At 44.3% G+C, this 27,905-nt stretch overlaps 1 protein-coding gene across 2 annotated transcripts; it reads right to left on the minus strand.

Annotated features, from left to right (window-relative positions):
* Positions 1–112: 112 nt before the first annotated feature.
* THSD1 (thrombospondin type 1 domain containing 1) lies at positions 113–27,904 on the minus strand. 2 transcript variants are annotated; one of them, XM_046028173.1, is made up of 5 exons: positions 27,683–27,904; positions 24,687–24,825; positions 19,076–20,041; positions 6,954–7,112; positions 117–1,786 (listed from the first exon to the last, which is right to left on the minus strand). In XM_046028173.1, the coding sequence occupies exons 2-5, from the start codon at positions 24,742–24,744 to the stop codon at positions 408–410; spliced, it is 2,562 nt and encodes an 853-aa protein (XP_045884129.1). In that variant the 5' UTR covers positions 24,745–24,825; positions 27,683–27,904; the 3' UTR covers positions 117–407. The 2 variants fall into 2 exon arrangements, with proteins under 2 accessions (XP_045884130.1, XP_045884129.1); XM_046028174.1 differs by lacking the exon at positions 6,954–7,112 and having other exon boundaries at positions 113–1,786.
* Between the last annotated feature and the right edge of the window lies 1 nt (position 27,905).

Genomic DNA, 27,905 nt, shown 5'->3' on the forward strand with positions numbered 1-27,905 from the left:
CTGTTGGCAAGTTAACTTTGTTCCAGCCCTTACTGTTGTGGAGACTCCCAAATTTACTTCATGTTGGACACTGCCAAGAAAGTGTTCAAAGCATTTCATGCTTAAAGTCACATTTGCCCTCTTCCATATCCACATGAGAGACCGAGCCCTATTTCACTCTTGTTTAAATTTTATTATTGTACTTATTAGTAATAAACCAAGGGAACTAGGATAATAAAGGGAAAAGTTCAGGCTAAGTAACTTCTTCCTTATGAATTAAAATACATATGCACACTTGAGCTACCCCCCCTCCCACCATCCTAATGTACAAATAGCTACATAATACAGTCCATAGAACACTGTGAGCCGCTGATACCAGGAGTCAGGCAAAGGACCCCGGTCGTGTGAAGTCTCGGGCTGATCTGGGTCTAGATGACCAGCTTCTCCACGCTGAGTGTACTTGTGGTTTCATCCTCTTCATTCGACCCAAAATAGCCCGGGAGGTCCAGCATCCTCTGCTCTGCCTCGGTGAGGCCGAATGACGTATTGTCATAGAAGGCGAACTCAGGCTGGGCTGGGAAGCTCTGACACTTGTCTTTCCTACACTGAGAAGGGCTCAGAGGGCTCACCCTCTGGTAGCTCTCTTTGGGGGCCGTGGGGGAAGGCTGCTTCCTCGAGACACTCCTGTGACTGGGGGACGGGCCCCTCCGGGCTCTGTGCGGCTCCGTTCTCTCACCGCCTGCCGTGAATCCTGCCTGGCAGTCCCCCAGGTCTGGTTTCCTCGCGGGCTGCCCCAGGCTGTAGGATTTAGGGGGAAGGCTTAATGGGCCTCTGGTTGCACATGCCCCGTGGAAATGGTCCAGTTTCTCAGGGGACGGGGCAGCGCCTCGACTCTGAGGCCGAGATCGCTCCTCCGCCTGGTCCCAGGTCCGCGTCCTGGAACCGTAGGCCGGGGCCTGCCGTGGGGTCAGGGTGGACATGCTCCGCTCCCGGAACGGCCGGGCCTGCCTGGCTTCGTGGAAGCTCGCCGTCCTCCTGAAGTGGGAGCCCCTGGGGTGGCTCCTCTCCGGCAGCGGCCCCCTGCCGCCCGTGTGCCTCAGGGCCGACTTGCGGATCACGGTCTGGCTGGGGCTGACCGCGCAGCTGGCGGCACAGACCGGGAGGTCCAGCCTGGAGGGGGGCCTGGCTGCCGCCCCCACCGCCGGCTGCTCCAGAAACGGGGATTTGAGCCGGAACTTGTTGGCCGCAGCCTCCTCGGGGCCCTCCAGGTCCAAGGGGGGGCCGGCGGCCGCGTCGATGGCCGTGTCCGTCAGGGGACTCTGAGACACGTGGTACACCTTGGTGGTTTCCGTCAGGCCCTTCTTCTTCATCTCCTTGAGCTGCTGCTGCGCGAGGCGGTAGCTGAACAGCGGCGGGATGATCTTCTGCGCGCTGGACTGCACGCTCTCACTGCCCGAGGCGTCGTCCTCCGCCGACGGCGGCCCGCCGCGCCTGTAGGTCAGGGGGATGCCCGCGTCCCCGGGGCCCCCCGCCGGCCCGTCGCCCCCGTCCGAGAAGCTCCCGCGCTGCTCGCTCAGCTCGCAGATGTTCTCCTCGTCCGAGTTCTTCCGGAAGCTGGGGGAGTGGATGGAGCTGTGGCGAGCCGGGGTGCTGCATTTGGGGGCGCGGCCGAACTTCCGCCACAGCGTGATGAGCACCGTGGCCACGATGATGAACAAGCACAGGGAAATGCCCGTGACCGTCACGACGTTGTTGGACTTCCCGGGGCCCTGGGGCTGAAGAGGAGAAGCGCTGGATGGCTGGAGAGCTACGAGGAAAGAAAGAACAGTTGGCTAGTCTCTAGTAGGGCTCCCCTGCGTGGTTTTACGGCTGGGAGCGGCTGGCTCTGATGCTCTGGCAGTTCCAGAAAGAATAAACGGGACTCGGATTTCTGGCCTTGCGCATGCGTCCCTGCTGGCAGCTTACCGCAGACCAGAACACAGGACCACAGAGACACAGAGGGTTCTCTTTTCTCTACATCCTCACCAACACTTATAATTTCTTGTCTTTTTCATACTAGCCATTCTGACTACTGTGAGGTTGATATCTCATTGCCATTTTTATTTGCACTTCCCTGATGATTCGTGATGCTGAACACCTTCGCATGGGCCTGTTGGCCATCTCTATGTCTTCTCTGGAAAACCATCTATTCATATCCTCCACCCATTTTTAATTGGATTGCTTGTGTGGTGTTGAGTTGCAAAAGTTCTTTATATTTTTTGGATATTAACCCCTTACTGGACATATCATTTGCAAGTATCGTCTTCCATTCAGTAGGTTGCCCTTTTGTGTTGTTGGCGGTTTCCTCTGCTATGCAAAAACTTTTTGTTTGGGTGCAGTCCCGATTGTTTATTTTTGTATTCATTTCCCTTGCCTGAGAAACAATATATCCGTAAATATGTCACTAAGGGTAATATCCAAGGTGTCTTCTACTCTTTTGATACACATACCATCTACTCAAACCATCCACCTACTCCCCTCTCAATATTGTCATCTCCCAACCTCATGGCAGCCATCAGTCTCTAGCACCCGGGTCTCAGTCTTCCTCATCATCCCCTAGCAAGGCCTATCTAGGCAATGTCACTGTCCATCCAACATATCATACCTTCCCATTGTCTGCAACTGCTCCTCTTCCAAAATCTTAAACTTCGTAGCTCACTTTTGAGCAGTATCCTCCCCTCTGACTTACTTGTCCTTATTAAACTCACCCCACACCCACAATCCATCACACAAACCATTCTCCTGCCAATAAGCTCAACTGTCTGACCTCTAGTACTGAGACATACCCCTTTCCCTGCTCTACACCAAAAGTCCATCCCTAGATTAACAAGACATGTGAATTATTAGCTGCTGCACCCAGGCCCTGAGCCCTGGTGGAGAAAGTAATACACCCATGCAGGCCAGCACCTCTATATACTGACAGCCCCCAAAACTGACTACCTGTAAATCTTTAAATGGGTTCCTAAGCAACTCGCTTCCATCCCCTACAGGTTTCACCACTTTCCCCAAGCACCCTACCTACCCTCTTCCTCAGAATTCCACTGGATCACAAAAAAAAAAAAAAAAAAGAAACAGAAGCTATCAGGCAAGTATACCCCTCCCCCAGCTCCTTCTGCTGTCTTCTCCCCAATAAACTTAGCATCAGCCACACTTCTATTCAATTCTTTCCCTATGGAATTAGTGGGAGAAGTATCTTCCTACAAAGGCAAGTCTACCAAGTGCTCTCTAGGTCACCCTTCTGCGGGGGATCAATGCTCTGTACCAATTATCTCCAGCTTCTCCTCTATGCAGCTCCACAGAAACATGTTCAAGCTCTTCTTACTTTAAAAAGAACTTTCTAGAACTCTCATATCTTGTTCCTGGTCTTCCTAGCCAAACTTACAGAAAAAGGAGTCTGCATTTGCTGACTTACTGCTTCCACATCACCTCTGATTCCTGCAACCTGCTTCCAGGATTCCAGTGAAATGGCTTCTGCCAACGTCATTAATCACCTAATAGCTAAATTCAAAGAAGTTTTGTCGGGATATTCCTTGACCTCTGCAGTATAGGCTACTGCCCAACACTTCCTCTGACTTTTTCTCTTCTTGGTTTCAATGATAGTACTTACTTCGGAGAGAAGAACAGGAATATTGGAGCAAGGAGATCTAGATCTCAACCTGGGTCCATTAGCTCTGCTCTCTCCACTGATGTCCTACCAACACCTTCACATCCACATGCCCAAGACTCATCAATTTTCCCCCAGAATCTGTGCATCATCCAATATATCCAATCTCAAGGAAATGGCACAAATGTCCACGCAGTTGCCAGTACTAGTATCCTGGTTTTCACCTTTGATTCTTCCCTCCTCATCACTCACCATATCCAGAGTCTTTGAGTCCTTGTCTCCTCTACATCCCTACAGCCATTCGTTTATTCACCTGGGTTGCTGAAAAACTGAATGGCCTTGCTGCTGCCACTCCTAGCCCTTCCGATGTACTCTCCACAGAACAGCTAAGAGACATCCCTCTGAAATACAGGCCAAACCTTCAAGGCCCCTCAGGATCTGACTCCTGCCACCTGCTCAGGTTCATTTTTACGACTCCCTCCTGGCACACGATGCTCTAGATACATTAATTTCAGTTCTCTGGGTCTCTTAGTGTTCCATCGTCTTCCATGCTTTTATCCATGGCTCCCTTCGCTGAAGTTCCCTTTCTCACTTAGTTCACCTAGATGGCACCTATTCTGCTCTCACACTTTAGCTCAGATATCACCCCCTCCAAGAAAGGAGGTGTTCCCAGCATGAATTTTCACCCCTGCAAGTTTCCCGAGCAAGCTGTGGATACCTTTCTCGCCACAGGCTTACATTGTACTGTATATTATGCCTTTTTACATGCCTGCAGAGCAACTAGGTCATAAGCACCCTCCAGACAGGAACATGTCTTATCTAGATATTCCTAGCCTCAGTCACAGTAACTTACACATAGTTGGTATCCGATAAACATTAGGTTAATTCATTTAAAAAGGTAAGAGCAAAATGATCAATATCCCACCGGACGGAACGTGGGTGTAATGGCGACAGATTCTCCCACTCCTGTTTGAATAAGACGGTCAAACTAACAAAGAACTTGACGCAGACATCCTTTCAAAGACAAACAAAACTCCCAATTTGCAACCAAGTGAACACAGCTGGATGGTGAAAGATTCGTTTCCTGACTTATCACTTCCGTGTGCAGTGGTGGCTTATGTCCATGGGGAGCAGCAATGCACCTGCGCGTGATGGACCCTCTTTACTTGGCTGTTAGCTTTCACTATGGCTGGCTCCCTCAAAATCATGGCTGGAGAAGAGCCTGAGAGCTGCTGACCTCAGCCCTCTCTGCCTCATCGACTCTCTCCTTCACCTGAAGTAAAGGAGATTTCTTGATGCGAAGCAGACTGAGAACAGATTTTAACATTTCCAAAGAGTGTGAAATAGATTAAATAGGGAGAAGAACACTTGGAAGAAATGACCATTTTTATCCACATAAACATTACTCTAAGGACCACTTACATTAGAAGTAGGCATGCCTATAGCACTTACCTTTTTGCTAATTTATAATATATAACTTGCTAGTTCCCACTGAGTATGAAAGAATTAGGACATCAGATATGAAATAATTTCACATATCCTCAAAAATGAAATAATTTCACATATCCTCAAAAATGATTATTAATTCTAGGTTGTGGATGCTTCCAGAACATTAAACTGGCCTGTGTAGAAAAGGCAAGATATTCAAGATAGACAGCTTAGTATGGGTCAGATCTAGTCTTCTGCTTTCTAGCTTGTTGATAGTGGGCAGGTCAGTTACCTTCTCTATGCTACAGGGTCCCAAATAAGTGAGATAATGTATTTAAAGTGCTAGCACATAGCACATGGTCAGTAAAAGGTTGATATTGTTGTCATTTCTAAAGGTACAGTAGAAGCCAGTGACAACTGACCAAATTCATTTGCATTCATTCATTCATTCTTTCATTCATTCTGGAACTCTAGATGGAATATCTTTTTAAAAAGATTTTATTTTTGAGAGAGAGAGAGCTCAAATGGGGGCAGGGGATCCAGAGGGAGAAGCAAACTCCCTGCTGACCAGGACCCTGAGATCAGGACCGGAGCTGAAGGCAGACGGTTAACCAACTGAGCCACCCAGGCGCCGTAGATGGAATATCTTAACACAACATGACATCCAGAATTGAGAGGAACGGGTGTATTTGAAGGTAGTTATAGCCAAGTGAGGGAGACTTATGAAGAAAGAGTAGACAGAGAAGAGAGCCTTAGAAAATAATATGAGATATAACCAGAGAAAGAATAGATTCAGAGTGTGGCCAAGGGATTATGAAAGAAGTGGGGCAGACTGAGGGCTAGAAGAAGAGCCCAAGTCTGACGAAAAACAGAAGAAGGAACACCCTCAGGATGCTGGAATGAAGGGAACAAGGCCTACAGCACTGGCTGGAAAAATGAGATAGAAAGAATGAATTTCTAAGACCACAGGCAGGGCCACTGGCCAAGATGTTGCTGCCAGGTAGTTTTGGCTGAAAGATGCTCTGAGATCCAAACACAAAAAAACATCTGACTCTTCCAGACCCCAACGGACAAGGAACCAGGGACGGTTTTCTAACCTCGAATTGGAGAGTGGAAGAAGTGACAGAGGACTTTATCTAAGGGTCAGGAACAGAGCAAAGGCCGGCAAATTAAGTGCGGGGACTGGCTATAGATCAGTTGGCGAGATGGTATGTGGGAAGAGCAACGATTCTTATCACTGTGACCTGTAGCAGATGAATGGAATTCAACTCCGTAAGCTGAAGCAAACCAAACTAAGCCATGTCAGCATCTCATCTATAAACCATTTACATCAAACACTCATGGAGCACCTACTAAGTGCCTTCAAGATATTGAAAGGGTGAAGGAAAGGCCAGTCTCTAGGTGATGACAAGAAGAAATCTCCCCACCTTCTCCTAGGTAGGGGTAGTAAACATAGGGCCTTCAGAAGATAAAATGGGGTGACTTGCCCCATTTTGACAAATAATGGCCTACATGGTCCCCTCAGGCTTCTCTGAGATGATATGTTCTCCTACAATTTTGGTGGGAGAAGTAAAGGAAGGATAAATAAGAAAACAAAAAGAAAACCAAAAATATGTTAGGAAGAAATGATGATCCCCCTGTATTTGTATTTTTAAAAATGTTTTCAGATGTCTGAATCTTTAATTTAGATAATTTGCCTCTCATTTCCTTATCTTCCACATTGGTCAATCCCCTGTCATCTCACTGACGAGATACTCCCAGTCAGAGACACACTAATGAACACAGTCTTGGTAAAGCCAGCAGTACTAAGAGAGTGTCAGTGAATTCAGGTTGCTGATTTTCAGGCGGGCATAGGTTCAACAGTCCCTCTGGGGAAAGATTCCCAAAGAAAGAAGGTACCTACCAGCACACTCCTCCAGGGAACACAGGGAGGTCTCCGAGGACATTCCAGGGCAGCCAGGTCTGGAGGGGAAGGAAGTCAGGCACACGCGGCGTCGCTCTCGGACACCATCCCCACACGTGGTACTACATTGGCTCCACGGCTGCCACAGTCCCCAAGTTTCTGCAAGGACATTAGCCATGCTTTTAATGCTAGTTCATTTGAGAATCAGAATTTAACTGCACCCAAATGAAGCAGCAAACTCAAATCTTAGGCCTTGAAGTCAGTAAATAAAAACATTCCCAAAGATTTGGAAAGAGTGTTTAATAAGGCTTAAAACAAAAGAAAGCTGTATAATTTACAAAATGTTAACCTTTTTGGAACCTATCCTAGAGCAAAGCTTACAGGGCAACCAAATGGCCTGAAATGTAAGGAAAGACAGGCTTCTCTAAGGAAAGACAGCAAGCAAACCCAGCTTCCTGGGGTAGACACCAGGGCATATACAAGCTGGTGAGAAGTCACCTAAAAATGCAATGAACTGCTAGAAGCCCAATGTGGGCTAGCATGAGAAGACAAAAGCCCTGGGAGCCAAAAACCCAATGGGAATTTGTACACACTTGCAGGCTCTTCTTCATGGATCTCACCAGATGCTCACAAGAAGGACTGAGGGTAGGTGCAAGACCAGAGAAAGCCTCCCTTGTGGTGGAGGTCTGAGGCTGGAAGGAGTGGCACTGTGGGAAACACAAACCTTACCTGGATCCTTCTCCCCATCTGCTCTACCAACAAGAGCCTCACCCACTGGGGACAAGGCAGAAACTCCGTCATTCTGAGAGCACCAGTTGAGATATAGTGCTTCTAAGGAATGGAAAAAGAAGGAAATCCTTCACCCCTGGAAGGAGCAAAAAAATATACTGGGGCCAGACTATTAGAGAGCTTCTATCACTGGAGAGGGGCAAGATCATCAAGAAGGTCCCATCTCTGAGACTCAGGGGCACAGCATTTGTCTAAGACTAAGGATGAACTGCAACAAGAAAAAGCTCTCTAGCTCCCATCACCCAACCCATGCCCTGCAGCATGCTAGTAATTTCCAAATATCAATAACAACAACCTACTGCTAGGGCAAGGGCGAGAGTGACAGGTGAAAACCTCTCTTATGTGCAGGCTAAAGCCTAAATTGAGGGTGCAACAGAAGCATGAAGGAAAATCCTCTGGTAAGCCAACTCCTACTCTAACTGCAAAGTAACATTAGAAAATTCTTAAACTTAGGGCGCCTGGGTGGCTCAGTGGGTTAAGGCCACTGCCTTTGGCTCAGGTCATGATCCCAGGGTTCTGGGATCGAGCCCCACATCGGGCTCTCTGCTCTGCAGACAGCCTGCTTCCTCCTCTCTCTCTCTGCCTGCCTCTCTGCCTACTTGTGATCTCTGTCTGTCAAATAAATAAATAAAATCTTTAAAAAAAAAAAAAAAAGGAAATTCTTAAACTCTGTCATGTCCCAAGGATGGCTATAGCAACAGCAAAACCCCAAACACAGCTTAATTCCTTAGTACATGGAGCCAATCCCCACACTAAAGCCCTAGCAAAAATAGGATATGCCCATTTCCTCACACAAATACTATTTATTGGTGTCTACAGTTCTTTTTTTTTTTTAAAGATTTTATTTATTTATTTGACAGAGAGATCACAAGTAGGCAGAGAGGCAGGCAGAGAGAGAGGGGGAAGCAGGCTTCCTGCTGAGCAGAGAGCCGGATGAGGGACTCGATCCCCGGACCCTGAGATCATGACCTGAGCCGAAGGCAGCGGCTTAACCCACTGAGCCACCCAGGCACCCCTGGTGTCTACAGTTCTAAATTAAAATGTCCAATTTCAACCAAAAATTATGAGACAAAGAAGCAAGGGAAAAAAAACTATCAAGAGATAAAGTAATCAAGAAACTAGGCTCTAATGTGACCAGATATTGGAACTATCAGAGAGAAGTTATAATAGCTATGATTAATATTAAAGACTTTAGTGGAAAAGGTTGGCAAGATGAGCAGATGAAAAATTTCATTAGAGATTTGTAAATTGAGAAGAGGCAAATGGAATGCTAGAAGTGAAAAACATGGTAACAAGGATGAAGAATGCTTTCTAAGAGAACACTCATCAGTAGACTCAACGCAGCTGAGGAAATAAAGAATAAATTTGAATATAGGTTGGTAGAAATCACTCAGACTGAGACACAAAGATCAAAAAGAAAGAGCGAATAAAATAGAATAGAATACCCAAGAGTTGGAGGGCAATATCAAAGAGGCTATCATTCATGTTATTAGAATCCCAGAAGAAAAAAAGAGAATCAAATAATGACCAAGAATTCTCCTAAAGTAATGAAAGATACTAAGTTAAATCAAGATGCTCAGAAAACACCAGGTAGGATAAATAAAAAAAAAAAAAAACCCAAATAAACAAAAAATTAAACACACTATATTTAAACAGTTAAAAACCAAAACCAGAAAAGTTTGAAGGCTGTGGCAGGAGGGAAGGTGGAAGGTGGAAACACATTGCATACAAAAGAATAAAGATTAGAAATACAGTAGGCTTCTTGTCATGCAAGCCAAGGATGATGGAGTAATATCTCTAAAGTAATGAAAGAAAAAAAAATGACCAAACCAGAATTCTGTATCTAGTGAAAGTATCCTCCAAAAATTAAGGAGAAACTGACTTTTTAGAGAAACAAAAATGAATAAAATTAATTACCGGTAGACGTTCACCAGAAGAAAAGTTAAAAGAAAATCCTTCAGGCAGAAGGAACATGATACCAGAACAAAAACCCTGCATCTGTACAAAGGATTGAAAAGTGCTGGAAATGGCATTTATAAAGGTAAAGGTAAAGTTCATTTTTTTCTTATTTTTAAATGCTCTAAGATATAATTGCTGAAGAAAAATAGTATTATGTGTTCACAGCATATATAAAGTAAAATTTATGAGAACAATCACACAAAGAATGGGATTAATGAGTTAGAAATATACTGTTAATAAGGTCCTTATATGACGTGTGAAGCAAAATATTATTGCTTAGATAGATCAAGGAAAAGTAGATTATTCAAAAGTAGATCAAGAAAAGTCAAAGATACATACTGCAAACCCTAGGACAACCACTAAAAAATATTTTCAGGTATAAGCCACTAAAAAATATTTAAGGTGGAAACCTTAAAATTGAATATTCAATTAATACAAAAGAAGGCAGAAACAAGAGGGAAAAGAAACAAAGAACAGATGAAGTCGACATAAAACTACCTAGATAAGAGGATGTGGAGAAAGGGGAACCCTCTTACACTGTTGGTGGGAATGCAAGTTGGTGCAGCCACTTTGGAGAACAGTGTGGAGATTCCTGAAGAAATTAAGAATAGAGCTTCCCTATGACCCTGCAATTGCACTGCTGGGTATTTACCCCAAAGATACAGATGTAGTGAAAAGAAGAGCCATCTGTACCCCAATGTTTATTGCAGCAATGGCCACGGTCGCCAAACTGTGGAAAGAACCAAGATGCCCTTCAACGGATGAATGGATAAGGAAGATGTGGTCCATATACATAATGGAGTATTATGCCTCCATCAGAAAGGATAAATACCCAACTTTTGTAGCAACATGCACGGGACTGGAAGGGATTATGCTGAGCGAAGTAAGTCAAGCAGAGAGAGTCAAGTATCATACGGTCTCACTTATTTGTGGAGCATAACAAAGAACACGGTGGACATGGGGAGATGGAGAGGAGAGGGAGTTGAGGGAAACTGGAAGGGGAGATGAACCATGAGAGACTATGGACTCTGAAAAACAACCAGAGGGTTTTGAAGGGGCGGGGCGGGGGGGGCGAGGTTGAGGAACCAGGTGGTGGGTAATAGGGAGGGCACTTACTGCATGGAGCACTGGGTGTGATGCCAAAACAATGAACACTGTTATGCTGTAAATAAACAAACAAACAAACAAAAAACTACCCAGATAGTCAATGATATTGTAATAGGATCGTATGGTGACAGACAGTAAGTGCACTTGTGGTGAGCCTAGCATAATACATAGAGAAGTTAAATCACTATGTTGTATACCTGAAACTAATGGAACATTGTGTGTTGACTATACCCAATTAAAAAATTTTAATAAAAAAACTTACTTTAAATATAATACACACACAAAAATAAATTTAATACACAAATAGGTTAAAAGTAAGCAGATGGGAGAAGTTATACCTGTGAACATGAATTAAAAGAAACCTGGAGTAGTTATATTAGTATAAGACAGGGCAAACTACGGAAGATATACTACCAGGGATAAAGAGAGACATCACATAATGATAAAAGGATCAATTAAGCAAGGAGCTTGACAATGCTAAATGGGGATGCACCTAACATCAGGGCTTCAAAATACATACAGAATACTCCCGGAACAGTTGTTACTGACTGACACATGCAAACAGTTCTTCCAAGAATATACTGAATCACTGCCAGATTGAATAATTAAACAGTTCCCTATAAAAATGATCTTAAGACCCTTCTCTATCAGTACCCATCCAACCTCAAGACTCAAGTCATGCCAACCCTAGGCACAAAAACACCCTCTGTATAAAAGTCTTTCTTCATGCTTTATGGACAAAAACTCGATACAGTCAAAGGTAGAGAAAGCACTACAAAGACATAAGGAGAGCGCATAGGGCAAATACATTCTCAGGTAATCCAAGTGGTGCAATCTTTGGAGTGAGTCATGGAATATGAGTTCTTCATAGCAATTAAAAGTCTCTGGGATTTTCACAGGAGTGCGAGCATTACAAACCACCGTGCTGGACCAACATCAACTGAGATGTGGTAATTATGTTCCATCCAGAGGTCCAACTGAACACAATATTGGTTCTGTGTCTTCAGATCACAGTACAGCTCCCCAGATGGAAGAACAATGGGCCCGCTTTGTCCTTACGCTTCGGAGCTATTCAGACACTAAGCCCCCCATGCTTGCAAAGCTCTGGGACACTCCTATTAAAGCCTCTCTGAGTTAAAGTTTAGTGACCTATTTTTGAAAAATCTACTGGAAACTCTACCACTGAGAAATCTAAATTGAAAGTTAAGCCAATGCATAGTTAATCTTTATGTTCATATTAAGACCACAAAAGGCAGAACTGTAAAAACTAAGAATCTTTCTGTTATTCTTTCTTAACTCTTGTTTACTTCACATAAATATAATTTACATAAATATAATATACAGAGTTAGTTGTCAAATGAAAAACAAACATTCCATTAGTAGTGGCCAGAAAAAAAAAATCAAGTTTTAGTAAAAGCATGAATCTTAATGTCAAAATTTACATTTTGAAATGTGTACCCTTTTCCCTTGGAAGTAAAATCATGACTTGTAGGACAATCAGTAATAAAAAATAAAGAAACATTTAAGCTACACCTTATGCCCTTTTATTTCTAAACCAAATTAACTAAACAGGAAACAAGGAAAATCACTCAAAGCAATTTAATTCTATCTGTTCCCTGAAGTTTTCTACCAATAACTTTGAGGTAAATACCTAGCAAATGGAAAGTCATTAGATAACTGTAGTTCATTTTTATTTTATTATTATTATTATTTATTTATTTATATTAGTTACCATACAGTATTTCATTAGTTTTTAATTCAGTGTTCCATAATTCATTGTTTGAGTATAACACCCAGTGCTCATTGAAATACAGGCCCACCTTAATACCCATCACCAGGCTAAACCATCCCCCGACCCCCCCAAACCATGTTGGTTTCCCAGAGCCCATAGTCTCTCATAGCTTGTCTCCCACTCTGATTTCCCCCCCTTCTTTTTTCCTTTCCTTCTCCTAATGTCCTCCATGCTATTCCTTAGGTTCCACATATAAGTGAAACCGTATGATAATTGTCTTTCTCTGCTTGAAATATCACTTAGCATAATCTCCTCCAGTTCCATCCATGTCGATGCTAATGGTGGGTAGTCATCCTTTTTAAGAAATGAAGAGCAAATGACCAATATTCCAAATACTCTTACTTCATGAATGAAAGCTGTTTTGTTTTGCCCTGGTTAAATGTCCATACACGCACTCATACTGCATAACAAGCCTGTTTGGCCAGGATAAATACCTTTCAGGCTACTATAGAGGATATTAATTCTGAATGAGCAAAATTTGTCTGGAATAGGAAAAGGGAGATTTGTTTACATGCGTCAAGACTATCTGACAGAGGGGCACCTGGGTAGCTCAGTGGGTTAAGCCTCTGCCTTCGGCTCAAGTCATGATCTCAGGGACCTGGAATCAAGCCCCACATCAGGCTCTCTGCTCAACAGGGAGCCTGATTCCTCCTCTCTCTCTGCCTGCCTCTCTGCCTACTTGTAATCGCTGTCTGTCAAATACATAAATAAAATCTTAAAAAAAAAAAAGGTTGGTCGGGCGCCTGGGTTGCTCAGTGGGTTAAGTCTCTGCCTTCAGCTCTGGTCGTGATCTCAGGGTGCTGGGATTCAGCCCTGCATCGGGCTCTCTGCTCAGCAGGGAGCCTGCTTCCCCCTCTCTGCCTGCCTCTCTGCCTACTTGTAATCTCTCTCTTTCTGTTAAAAATAATAATAATAATAATGTGGTCCATATATACAATGGAGTATTATGTCTCCATCAGAAAGGATAAATACTGAACTTTTGTATCAAAGCCAAACTTTTCTGAACTTAGAAGTTTTTTTCAATTTGTAAACTGGTTGAATTCTTAAACAAAACAAAACAAAACAAAAACCTTTGTAAATTATTTGGAAACCAGTATTTCAATTTTCCTTAGAAATGGGGTTTTATATTCATCATCATTAGCCATTAGGGAGATTCAAATTAAAACCACATTGAGATACCACCTTACACCAGTTAGAATGGCCAAAATTAGCAAGACAGGAAACAACGCATGTTGGAGAGGATGTGGAGAAAGGGGAACCCTCTTACACTGTTGGTGGGAATGCAAGTTGGTGCAGCCACTTTGGAGAACAGTGTGGAGATTCCTGAAGAAATTAAGAATAGAGCTTCCCTATGACCCTGCAATTGCACTGCTGGGTATTTACCCCAAAGATACAGATGTAGGGAAAAGAAGGGCCATCTGTACCCCAATGTTTATAGCAGCAATGGCCACGGTCGCCGAACTGTGGGAAGAACCAAGATGCCCTTCAACGGATGAATGGATAAGGAAGATGTGGTCCATATACACGATGGAGTATTATGCCTCCATCAGAAAGGATGAATACCCAACTTTTGTAGCAACATGGACGGGACTGGAAGGGATTATGCTGAGCGAAGTAAGTCAAGCAGAGAGAGTCAAGTATCATACGGTCTCACTTATTTGTGGAGCATAACAAATAACATGGAGGACATGGGGAGATGGAGAGGAGAAGGGAGTTGAGGGAAACTGGAAGGGGAGGTGATCCATGAGAGACTATGGACTCTGAAAAAGAACCTGAGGGTTTTGAAGGGGCGCGGGGTGGGAGGTCGGGGGAATCAGGTGGTGGTAACAGGGAGGGCACGTATTGCATGGAGCACTGAGTATGGTGCAAAAACAATGAATACTGTTACGCTGAAAGGAAATAAAAAAAATTTCTTTTTAAAACTGAAAAAAAAAAAGGATAACACACAACCTGTGACTAGAAAGGCAGCGACAGCATTCATAGTTCTCTTGTTCTTAGTAAAAAGCTCTTGTCAGTCATTTTGAAGGAAAAATAAGACCATCTAAGTACAGAAACAAGATAGTCTAAAAATTTAAATTATCAAGGAAACTATATGTTAAATATACACACTTTTCATTTATCAAAAAAACTACATTAAAAATAAAACAACTATGTGACTATGACTTTATACCGTCTATCATTAATTATCAAGTTTTGTCCTAAATTTAATTACTCCCCTGTCTGAAACCCTTGGGCAGATGTGTTCAGAATCTAGGATTTCTTAATTTATTTTTATAAGATTCTAAGTGCTGTGTCATATGTTACTGCCATGTATTACTAACACTCCCCTGGCAGGATCTCAGGCAGCATCCCATTACCAAACACATTAACATTTCTGCAGAGAAAAGTAGAAACATTGACACTAAGTAGGATAAATGAAGATCATAAATAGCCACTTGTGGCAACATCTATTATATATCAGCTATTATATATAATATATGTATTTTCTATTATATATATAATATTGGACATTATATATAATATATATTATATAACACCTATTATATATTATATATTATATATTAAGTTGTTATTTACATACTCTGTAAAGGTCTGAAGACATATTTGGAAAAAGAGACAAACATATCAAACGCATCACTCCATTTTCAAAAGGAACTAATAAATCAGTGGCGGCAGTGATTCACACAAGTCATGTTGGGTTCACTCGGGTCCCTGAATGATACCATCTGCCCAAAAAAGTCAACTGTCAGTTTAAGTGGAAAATGAAAAGAAGAGAACAAGATTTAGTTAGAAATGCTTAGACTAGAACACAAGAAGGCCTTGAGGTCCCCCTTGCTAGCATAAATGTCTCTGGATAGCTGAAGTTAGAGCCACGGGTGTGTGGTCACACTCCTGGGGTCTCCAAGAGCATTAGCCCCTCCAGCCCTGAGGCTGGAAGAACTCAGCTCTGAGAGTCAAGATGGGGCAAGAGCTGAGGTCTGAGGGGAGCTGTTCTAGAGAACAGGGGCAGAGCTGGTCGGGCAGCATGGAGAGTCCAGCTGAGGGGGAAGGCCAGTTGCTGCGGGCCATAGGGAACCCCTCACCACTCTCAGCCTGGAAACACCAAGAACCACTCTGCTCTGCCTCTCTGTCGTGTCTTGTCCCTGCTGCTGTGGGGGGGAAGCTCAAGTCCTTGGACAAGTAGAAGAATCTGTGGAAACCCCAATAGCTGGGAAAACCACAAAGCAGACCTCCTGCTCCCAATGTGTTTAAACTAATGACCCCAATATCTTTACTTCCCTAGGTTTGCTTCCACTAAATTCAGTTAGATTTTCTTCTCCTAACAAGTAACGTCTTTTGAAAAGGAAAATCTATCTTGAGTTATTACATTACTTTAATACAATTTCTCTTACTACTACCAGCGGCGGCCACATTTGCGTTCCATTTCCACTGTAATAAAACCCGTGTTGAGCACCTATTCATGGGCCAGGTCGGCTAACTGGGCCAAATAAATATCATAAATAGCTTCATGGCAGCACAAGCAGACTTTTCACACCAAAAGAGCTCCCCTCCACCCCCGCGGATAGGAGGATGGTGGGCTCAAGGAGGGGGCATGGGGAGAAAGACTTGGAATAAGCCATGACAGAAACGACTGATGCCATGGCAGAGGAATGAAGGACACTGGGCCAGCTTACAGCAAGGGAATTTAACTAGTGTGGGGTCAAGAAAGAGTGACCCGCGAAGGCGGGTGAAGACCCCAGCCCAGAGATGGCAACTATTGGTTGGGCAGCCTGGCCATAGGGGTCCTGTGGATTCTCATCCTCCTGTCACGTGAGGTGACTGACAAGTATTTTTTTTTAAGATTTAATTTATTTATTTGACAGAGAGAGAGACACACACACACAAGTAGGCAGAAGGAGAGGGGGAAGCAGGCTCCCCACTGAGCAGAGAGCCCGATGTGGGGCTCGATCCCAGGACCCTGAGACCATGACCTGAGCTGAAGGCAGAGGTCTTAACCCACTGAGCCACCCAGGTACCCCAGTGACTGACAAGTATTAAGCAAAGTGCAGCCTCAGCTGACCTGAATTTTAAATAATCCCTCTGCCTGCAGTGACACAGTGAGGTGGACAGGAATCTGTTGCCGTACGTAGGTTAGCTAAGGGATGACGGAGGTTGAAACCAAGATTCAGACACCAAGGAGCCAAAACCCATGGGACTTAGTGATTTATTCTTTACAGGAGGTAAAGAAGAAGAGGAAGACCGCTGTGCTTTTGCTTTGAACAATGAAATGGCGAAGGCCTGTACTGAGGGGCAGTGGGGTACTGTACTGTGGGGGTAAGATGATGAGTCTAATTCCTCCGAGATGCCCGAGAGACATGTGATGGGGGCAGCTATGGGGCAGCACTTAGATGCTGGGGAGAGATACCCACGTGGAGTGGTCAGTCTCAGAATGGTGCTCACCTAGCAGGCGCATGAAGAGTGAAGAAAGACGGGCGTCTGGGTGGCTCCGTCGGGTAAGCGACTGCCTTCAGCTCAGTCCTGATCCTGGAGTCCCAGGACCGAGTCCCGCATCAGGCTCCTTGCTCAGTGGGAACCTGCTTCTCCCTCTGACCCTGCCCCCTCTCATGCGTTCTCTCTCTCTCTCTCTCTCTCTAATAAATAAATAAAATCTTTAAAAAAAAAAAGAGTGAAAAAACAGGATCTAGTTTAAGATGTGAAGTGAGCAGTTAACAGATGAGACCCGGTGGTGGAATTGGCCAGCAAGGGAGGCCACGAAGGAACGGTCAAGGAAGTGGGAGGTAAGCGAGGTAAGGGCCCGGGGTGATGTCACAGGACAGAGATATTTTTAGGTGTTTCAAGTCCGGTGGCCATGAGCCCGTAAAAGGACTGTTACAGACAGAGGAGAGAGAGGATAATGATTAACAGAGGATTCCTGATAGGAGCCGAGGGACTGGGATCCACAGTGGAGGGGAAGGCTGACCTTGCATTGGAGGGGTGACGCTCCTTCCAAGGTGACAATAAAGGAGACCAGCGGCTGTAGGCTTACAGACATGTTGGCGGGAGGTTGAAGGAGCTCGTTCCTGATGGCCACCAGCTGCCCTGGGTGGCAGGAGACGAACTCAGCTCTGAGAGTCAAGATGGGGCAGGAGCTGAGGTCTGAGGGGAGCTGTTCTAGAGAACAGGCAGGGGCAGAGCAGGTCGGGCAGCATGGAGAGTCCAGCTGAGGGGAAGGCATAACCCACCCGATGTGACTGTCCATGCAGCTTGTGTGCCAAGGGCGGCCAGCAGAGGGCCGGATTCGTGCATCAGAAGGAAAAGAGGGCAGAGGAGTTTAGGCTCTTGACAGGAGACACGTGAGAGGGATGGGCCATGGAATTTAGGCTGGATGGAGAGGTAAATGCAAGCCAGGAGGTGACTAGAGGGTGCGGACAGAGTCAAAGAAAATGGACTTCTAAGGTGAGGAGGTGGGTGAATTTGAAGCAAGAAATACTTGGGGTTCCAGAGACAGTCAGAAGCTTGGGCCCTCGGGGGGCCTGGGGCTTAGCAGGGGTGAAGCTATAAGCAAACCAGACAGTTTCTGCCAGATGAATCTCCTGCTAAGACCAGGCTTGCAGCCAGGTAAAGGAAAAGAACTGCAACGAGGAGCCCGGGGCATGGATGGAATTGTAATAACCCCACTTCTGTGTGATTAGGTAGGGCATTCTGCAAAGAATGCAGAATGTGGAGTCTGTAGAAATCTTGCTTTGAACTCTCACTTCTACAGAGACTCATTCCGGCACAAAAGGATGGAATGAGAAAGAGACACGCTCAGCTAGAGGAAGCCAGAAGTCAACCAAATACAATTTGAGATTTAGCTTTGAATTCTGCTCATACCTACCATGGACTTGACATATGATGTAATAATATAACTTTTTAAGATAAAATGCAATAGAAGCTAAAGTTTATTGGTGCCTCCTCCATGCCAGGCATTATGCTGAGAAAGGTGCACACATACTTCAGTCAATTCTCACAACTCTCAGAGGTAGATACACCTATTACCCCTGTCTTACTAGCAGGGAAACTGAGACCTAGGGAAGTAAGTGCTGAGCTGGGTCTGCTTCCCATGACTCCTAATTTTTCAGATAAGAATAAGGCCATGTAGGATATTATGAGAAATTATGAGAAAGATGATGTACAGTTCACAGATAATTAAGTTCAGGGGCGCCTGGGTGGCTCAGTGGGTTGAGCCTCTGCCTTCGGCTCAGGTCATGATCCCAGGGTCCTGGGATCCAGCCCCGCACTGCGCTCTCTGCTCAGTGGGGAGCCTGCTTCCTCCTCTCTCTGCCTGCCTCTCTGCCCACTTGTGATCTCTGTCTGTTAAATAAATAAAATCTTTTTAAAAAAATTTTAAAAAAAAGAAAGAAAGAAAATTAAGTTCACCAAAACTCAAAAGAATAATTTTGATTGCATGGAGGCTCCAGTTTGATTTAAAAAGTTTCAAAATTTCAATACCAACCTATGTTTCTCTGAATTAGCATGCACTCCCTCTCCTTTGCGGAAAAATGGCTTCTGCTTGAAACGCCAAAGTCAAAGCAGTATTTATTCCTCCCCATGTCAAACAAAGTGCAGTTGAATACGGTTCTCCTCTCTCCCAAGGTCAGGCTGTTTTCAGCCAGCTGAATGGTCCTTTCCCCAGGGCGTCTGGGGGCCTCCTTGAAGACCGTGATCACTCCTTGGACAAAGATGCACGGTGGGGGCAAGACCATCACCTCCACCCCGGACTCACACGTGAGTTCTGGTGCCATCACCAGTTTGTATCCAAATTTCTGGGCCAGGTCAATGGGTCCCGTGGAGGTAATGACCGAGTCTCGGCCAAACAGCTTCAGCACCACCCTAATGTAGGCTTCCGGTCCCACAGGCGCACAGCCAAACTGAAGCCACTGACCTTGAGAGAGTTCTGTCCTCTTGCTGGTTCTGATCTCCAGTGGCTGACCTGGACTTGTTCTTGCCTCGGGCAGACTGTTGGTAAAGATGACGTCCACCAAGACGTCCGGCTGGTCCGCAGGGAAGGAGCACAGTGGCTGATGGGTGAAGAGGCCCACCTGGAAGGTGCCTTCCGCCGCCTTGGACGTCCTATTCAAGTCAATGTGGAACACGGGCCATTCGACCTTGAGAAAGGCACTTTGCTCCCAGTGGCCGACTCGAGTGCCATTGTCGGCCGCCTCCGGAGCCATGGTGAACCAGTAGTCTCCAGCCTCCCTGAAGTAGAAGCATTCAAACTCCAGTGTGCCCTGGGACTGGTTGGTCAGGAGGTATTTGGCGGTCACCGTCTGATTGGTGCTGGCCTCCAGCAGCAGGACAGACACATTCCGCAGCGTCCCCTTGGCACCCCCGAAACTCCGGAAATCCACAGACACCGTGTTGTTGCTTAGCGCTACATGGCCTGGCTTTCCCAAGAGGAGATGCTCGGCTTCTCCAAGAACTGAAACGAAATGGTCAGAGTCGATTTTACCAAGAGATCTCTGAGCAGCACCACCGGCGACATCGAAGAAAACAGCATTCTGCACATAAGAGGAGTTTGACCTCGGCCAGAGAGGAGGTGCGATGATGCTGCGAGCCGATCCCGGGAGCTGGGCCCTGTGCAGTTCCCATTCTAAAGCGGCTCTGGGCCTTGGTCCTCAGCTATGGTGGTTATGTTGAAAGCAACATCTCACAATCAATATCATGAACACACCCCACTCAACAATGTAACACCTGGGCAATGTAACCGTGTCACACCTCGGCAATGAACAGTCTACACAGCAGGAACAACAACAGTCGGGTCTCAAGGTGGAAATCCGTACCCCACTTCTCTCATTTTAATCTGTTAAAAAGAAACCAAGCCCCCCAGGCCAGCAAACCAAGACTCAATTACAGCTTCAACCTAACCCGGGAATGTGGCCTTGCCACAGTCCATCTCAAATTTCCTGATCTGCACTAGTGAGGTTACCTCCTTGACAAAAAACCTGACTGCCACCTCCCAAGAACCCCCCACCCGCAACACACAGAAAGAAGAGATCCTGGCCTGAAACAATCCTTTCTGTTCTTTTGCTACTAATTTCTTGCCCCACCCTCCTTCCTATAAAAACCTTCCACTTTGTACAGCTCCTTGGGCCATCTATGCTTGCTAGATGGGACGCTGCCCGATTCATGAATTGCTTAATTAAGCCAATTAAGTTAGATCTTCAAATTCACTCAGGTGAGTTTTTTTTTTTCCTTTTTAAATAAATGATATTCTAGGGGCCCCTGGGTGGCTGAGTCTGCCTTTGGCTCTGGGCCCTGCATTGCGTGGAGCTCTCTGTTCAGTGGGAAGCCTGTTTCTCCCTCTCCCTCTGCCTGCTTCCCCCCTCCCCCTGCTTGTGTGCTCTGTGTCAAATAAATAAATAAAATATTTTTTTTAAAAAATCATATTCTGGGGGTACCTGGGTGACTCCGTGGGTTAAAGCCTCTGCCTTTGGTTCAGGTCATGATCTCAGGGTCCTGGGATCAAGCCCTGCATTGGGCTCTCTGCCTGCTTCCCTTCCTCTCTCTCTGCCTGCCTCTCTGCCTACTTGTGATCTGTCAAATAAATAAATGAAATCTTAAAAAAAAATCATAATCTGGGGACACTTGGGTGGCTCAGTTGGTTAAGCATCTGCCTTTGGGTCAGGTCCTAGGATAGAGTCCTACATCAGGCTCCCTGCTCAGTGGGGATCCCCTTCTCCCTCTCCCTCTGCCCCCCCCCCCCGTTTGTGCTCTCTCTCTCACTCTCTATCTCAAATTAAAAAAAAATCACATTCTGCTGTTTAGATAATTTGGAGGAAATGGATACACAGTAAAGTGAGAAAACTTGATTTAAATGATGCCGTACAAACTGCTCTTGATTCCTTAAAATGGAAGACCCTAAGTATGCTTCAAAGTCATCATTTTCTGATATTCAAGACAAGTACTTAAGCATTTTCACCAGTAATGGAACCAGTGCCGTTAGTTTGTACGAAGCAGAAATTTTTAGATGGATAAGAAATGTCGATACTTTATTCTGCACAGGTTGCCCAAGGGACAGAGTGAATGTTTATGACATACCCAGGCTTGTCCTTGGCAGTTTTAATTACACTGAATCCCAGACCAGCCTAGATGCGATAGAGGACTTCTAGCCCACAAGCATCATTCAGTTAACATCAATCATATCTTTTTAAAAAAGAAACCCATCAGAGCAGATGAAATAAAGAGTGGAAAAAACACAGACACACAGGAATCCTTGTTTCTATTTTGAACCCTATCCAAATACATATCAAAGGAGACAGAATTTGGCAGTGCAACAATCAGCTGGCCCATGGCTAGGGTAAGAAACATTTCTAGATTTAAGACACTGCAGGGCTCTTTTGGCTTGAAAAATAACATGTGTAAGCATTAATTTATTATTATTATTATCTTACATAATATACACATATCATACTATATCATATATATGTCCAAAGAGCCTCAGTGTGTTACTTGGGCTGGTCATCTTTAATATACCCTTGCATGGATTCAGTTAATGATCATTAGAATCAGCATGTGGATATCCTGACACATAGAGGTATTGTTTTGTTTTTGGTTTTTTTTCCATTTTATTTATTTTTTCAGCGTAACAGTATTCATTCTTTTTGCACAACACCCAGTGCTCCATGCAAAACGTGCCCTCCCCATTACCCACCACCTGTTCCCCCAACCTCCCACCCCTGACCCTTCAAAACCCTCAGGTTGTTTTTCAGAGTCCATAGTCTCTTATGGTTCGCCTCCCCTTCCAAAATTTTTTTTTTAATAAACATATAATGTATTTTTATCCCCAGGGGTACAGGTCTGTGAATCGCCAGGTTTACACACTTCACAGCACTCAAGATAGCACTTACCCTCCCCAATGTCCATAGCCCCCTCCCCCTCTGAGGTATTGTTTTGTTTTTAAATAGCTCATCACATCACCCATTTCTTATTTAAGATGACATGAAATAAAATATATGAAACTTGGGAGGACCTGAAATGGATCATCATCTGCTTGAAATCCATAACAGAATAAAGTTCTTTTTCTTTTTTTTTTTTTTTCTTTAGTCAAAACAGAAGCTGCAAGATAGTCCCTTTCAGAGGGAGACGAGTTAAGGTTGAGGAAGGTAGCTGATTCTGGGGGAGCCTGTGCCTGGTTCTGAGCCCACTCCGCACCTGTTTGTAAACAGCGATCAAAGAGACTCTAGCACTCACCGCAGCCCAAGGAAGGAGTTAAGACTGAGAACCAAAGTCAGGTTAATTTGAATCTCACCGGGCAGGATGGTTTTTGATGTACTTTAAGATGCAGACCACACATCACTTAGTTAACTGACAAAGCCTATGGTCGATGACAGGGATTTTGGGGGGGGGGGGGGGCAGATCAGACTGCAATTTGATGGGCAGTCAATCAATGAAAAAGACACATATGCCCAGTCAGTAGTGGAGAAAAAAGATACAGTTGATGGGTTTCAGCAGCTCAGAGAGCAGGTGTGTACTGAAGAGAGAATCTGCTACTTCCCTACAGAATTCCTGCTTTTATAGACGAGAATACATCCTCATTTAGAAAATAGCAATGTTGGGTGTACCACATTCTGGCTCCCACAGTATAGTTTTCTCTATTCTTTCAATTCTGTTCTCCCCTTTCCTTTATTATATTTAAGTAACTGATATCTCGATATAAGCTTATTGCTTAAAAAAAACTGCTAATGGTATATTTTGATCAATATCAAATGGAGAAGTGGGAAAAACCCAGGTCTAGGAAAATATTTCCTTTTCTGTTAGCGGCATAGCATGTCCACTCAGCTTCTATGCTGTTTTATGCTCGTTGAACTTTTATTCTTATACTCCAGTAAGATACTTGCTTTCCACAATGACAAACATCCCTGCACACTTTGTGAAAATGGCAAATCCTGAAGTCTTTATCATTACGAAATCCAGGACCTTTTATAATTTTTTGTATGAGGCTCTTATACACAGAGTGATCTGTTTTTAAGGAGGGATAAATGACATTAAGATCATTGAATCTCAGATTGATTTTCAGCAAATCAAGCATCTTCTTGTTTAAATAAACGTCTTAAAAAGAAAATGTTGAGGGGGAAGATTCACTGGACAAAATGAACAGTGTACACTCTGGTCCTTTTTAAAAAAATTTTTTAAGATTTTTATTTATTTTTTATTTATTTATTTGACAGAGAGAGAACACAAGCAGGGGGAGAAGTAGGCTCCCTGATCAGCAGGAGCCCGATGCGGGGCTTGATCTGAGCCAAAGACAGATGCTTAACCCGCTGAGGCACTCAGGCACCCCTCACTCTCGTCCTTTTAAGTGGATGTCCCCTGATACCACACAAGCCAGGATTCTCTGTCCCTTGGATCACATATCTTCATCAATTTGAAAACAATTTCCACTCTTAAACAATGGACTGCTTAGAAGACTTTGAAATACTTGGCAATCATCAAAAGAAAAGCAGCAAGTTTTATACTATTGAATCTGCTGGTTCAGCAGTTGGGTAAAACTCTCTGAATAATGAACTGGATTTTTAATTGAAACAAATTGAACGAAGAAGAGAAATAGTGAGCACCTGCTATTTGCTCAGGCAGTCAAGGTGTCTCACCTTTCTTATTTTATCTTCACAACAACCCCATGATGCCAACAAGAACCTCATCTAAGGCATACAACTGGCAAGGACTGAAATTTGGACTGGCTCCAAAGATATTCTAACAGCAAAACTCTCCAGGAGCTGAAATCTTACAGAGAATCCCAATGAAAAAAAACATCATTTCAGGTGTGTGAGTGGAGTTTAAATGTATAATACTGAATTACTAGGAAATCAGTCAAAGAGAACACAACATGTCTCCAGTTTGTTTAAACGAAAGCGACTTGTTTTTTATTCTTTTTAAGACTTAAACTAGATTTAAAGGGAAATTTAAATCAATAAATACAGAATTTTAAGAGAACCCAGTTTAAAGAGTACTGCACTGTAGCCCCTGCACCCACCCCCAGGGTCATCAACATCCATGCATTTATATAAACCTCACATTGACATTTCTTCATCGATACTGAGAGCATGAAGCATACTTACGATACTCACCATAGTCACAGAGTACCACCAACAATAGATTTGAAAAGTCTTTCAACATTTGTTTCATTCTGATTAGCAAAATCCCAGGTCTTTGGTCTCCTCATGTCCTTTCTCACATCCAAACTGTGAAATTTTTTTTCATAAACACCTGAAATTAGAATCCCCAAAAAATGATGCCTGTGTTCAATGTGATTTATAAAATAGTAATCATGCTATGGCAAAACCATTCTAAGAAGTCAAACTTCGTAGGCGCCACTGAAAAGAAAATAAGGAGCACTCTAATTTTCCCTGGGGAAATGATTTGTAATTGTACGTGTCCCTTTTGTTACATTACAATGCATCTGTTAAGAATATTCAGATGTGCTCAACACTGAAATTATCTTTGCAAAACACCAAGCCTCTTATCTTCATAACACATGCTTAAGTGGAGAGTTTGTTATTTGCTGAATTTCATCAAAGCTAAGAGCCAATCTGGATAATACATTTTCACCTATTTATTTCCTTGGCATTTCACACCTATCAATTTGCTAAAATTCTGCCAGATTTTCATTTCGCATCGTGCTTTACAGACCAGACTCTCTTCTACCAATGGACTTAACAACCACCGTCTTTCTTGCACAAGCGGTATGTTATCTGATCGCTTCATATCTTAATGCTTGGGAGCTATATCAAAATAAGCAAGCCTTTCAAAAAGATACCAGTGTATTGCAATTAAATGTGAACTCCATGTGATTCTGTCTTCCCTCTTTTAGGGGACTCCAAAGAGAAAACAGATAAATAGCAATTATCATCTTCTGTCCGCTTTCCAATACTTGTTGCTAAAATCAGTATGCATCGGACATTGATGATTTCGTGCAGCTATCTTCCCAGACCACCTAAGGGGGCAGGAAAGACCTTGTTGGCCTGTGCTTCAGAATGATTTGTGGGAGGAGGCACTTAATTCGATATGAACAGACTATTGGATTGTAGAATAAGAGTCAAAGGCACTTGCCAATTTTTTCATACTAGTCTAATAAGTGAGGGGCCACTAAACATAACCAACTATATATTTTTTTAATATACATTTTACATACCCCCATTACCCACAGTTAATATATTTTAACAAGATACTATACTTCAAATACATATGTTACATCTCTTCAGAAAAGACAGAAATTACTGGAATTAAAAGGACTGATGAAATCATCAAAAATTCAATGGAAAGAAAACTGATGTGTCTCTATTAGCTTTCTTTCAATGGGAGTTGGTTGGACAAAGGAAACACTGTATTTCCTCAAAGGGAAACAGAGATTTGAAGTGTAATTAGGCAGATGATTAGCGGGTCCCTCCCCTCTCCTCCCTAACAAAAAAAAGAAAATTCCATTTTTCTGGGATTAGGCATAGACTTGATCCAATCCTTTCCTTGAATTTGGGATGGGAAATGTAGCCGAACACAGCAGGTGAGTATCTCCCACGCAAGCCTAGGCACTTAGGGCAATAAAATGTTTCCTTTTGAATTTCTGATCTCAGTAATCACAGTAAGGAGAAGTAAGCATTCCCCAGCTCCCAAAAGTTGAACTGGGAATCCTCCCAGATTGTTTGCTTTTCCCTGACAACCATTTTTCAAAGAAGACCCAAATCACTACTGATTTTGTGATTGTAACACATTTTTCTTCTAATGAAAATGATCAGTAAAACACAGAATAGTGTGATAATCTGTATTTAGAACTGAGTAGAAATATAAAACAAACCAAACTACCTAAAAATCACAATATGGCTTTTAAAAACTATTCTTAAGCTTTTGAGAATAAATGCTTAATTTTTACTAGCTCAATTACTAATTTAAAGACCTGAACAGAGCAACCCACAATGGAATGGAATGCTGGATAAAAAGCACTACATTTGGGAAAAGTAAAAAAAAAAAAAAAAAAAAAAAGCTCCTTTTCTTCCTCCCTTCCTCTCTTTCTTTTCACCTTGTTTACTTATTTTCTTCCAACATGTTGTTCCCAATACCAGAACTGGCTACTTACAATGTCTGACTTGAGAATCGTTTTAAGAAGATAAAAACTTAGGTCTCTTTTATGCACAGTTATAAATACTCCTATATAGCATTCACACATAAACATTTGCAGAAAGATTCCAAATGCATCAGCTAGAGGGTAAGAGGCAGTCAATGTTCTCAGTGGCTAATGGCATCACGCCAGGCTGTTCCTATGTTTTTGCTGAAACCGGCTAAGATAAATCCCTACAGGCTCTTCATTGCTGCAGAAAAAGAAAAGGAATTAAGCTAAAGTCTACTGGGACCAATGATTTATCAAATAAAAGGGAAAACAAAAGGAAGCAAAGTGATTTTGTCCCTTCTGACAAACACACGGCTCATGCGTAGCTATCTACTACTAATATTTATTAGCAGGAAATCCCTAGTTCCAAAGCAGCTCTTGTAAACAGGCTTTATTTATATATTCAGTGCGGTGGGCTCTGCCCTGGTCCCAGGGATTGGATGCAGCTTCCCTAGAGAGGCTGTAGGCTGCCCACTTCCACAGCTTCCCAAAGGCCCACAAGTCAAGTTCATGCCTGGAAATCTGGCCCTGCCCAAGTCCTCAGCCCAAAGCTCTCACAAAATGAGGATTGTTTTTGAACTGCTTAAATCTCAATAGTTTGTACCCCAGAAAGGATTTCTCTTTGGAAAGAGGCAAACTTGTTCTGAAACGCGGAGTACCCTAAGACGCTGTCCTTCAAGGGTCCCCACCGCTCGGGCTCCCCGCCCGTCTGCGGACAGCCTGTCTCTCGGCAACACCTGCGGAGCCGGGACACCGAGACGCGCAGACGGACGCTTTCTAAAGCGCTTCCCTGGGGCGAAGGCTGAGCCCCCAGCGGTGAGAAGAGGGTGCAGCGCCACCTTGCAGTCTCAGCCTGCCGGGAGAGTGGGGCCGGCAGGGCCGGGGGGCACAGAGTGATCCGCCGGGGATCCGCGCCGCACAGCAGTGCCAGAGGGGGTGGGGGTGGGGCGGCGGGCTCTTTCCTACCTCTCGGGACTGGAGGGTGCAGGGGCCGGAGCCGGGATGAGCGAGGCGGCGAGGCGGCGAGGCGAACAGGCGGGAGGCCTCAAGGGCCGCGAGGTAGCGTGCGGAGCATCCCGCGTCCCGGGACTGCTCGCCCAGGCCCCAGGCGCTCGGCTCCGCGGCCCCACCCGGGTCCGCCCCCTACGGCTCGGGGAGGACCGCCCGGGAGGGCGGGGGCCCCGCCGAC

Source organism: Meles meles, chromosome 14 (genome assembly GCF_922984935.1).
Source record: "Meles meles chromosome 14, mMelMel3.1 paternal haplotype, whole genome shotgun sequence".
Taxonomy (NCBI): Eukaryota; Metazoa; Chordata; class Mammalia; order Carnivora; family Mustelidae; genus Meles; species Meles meles.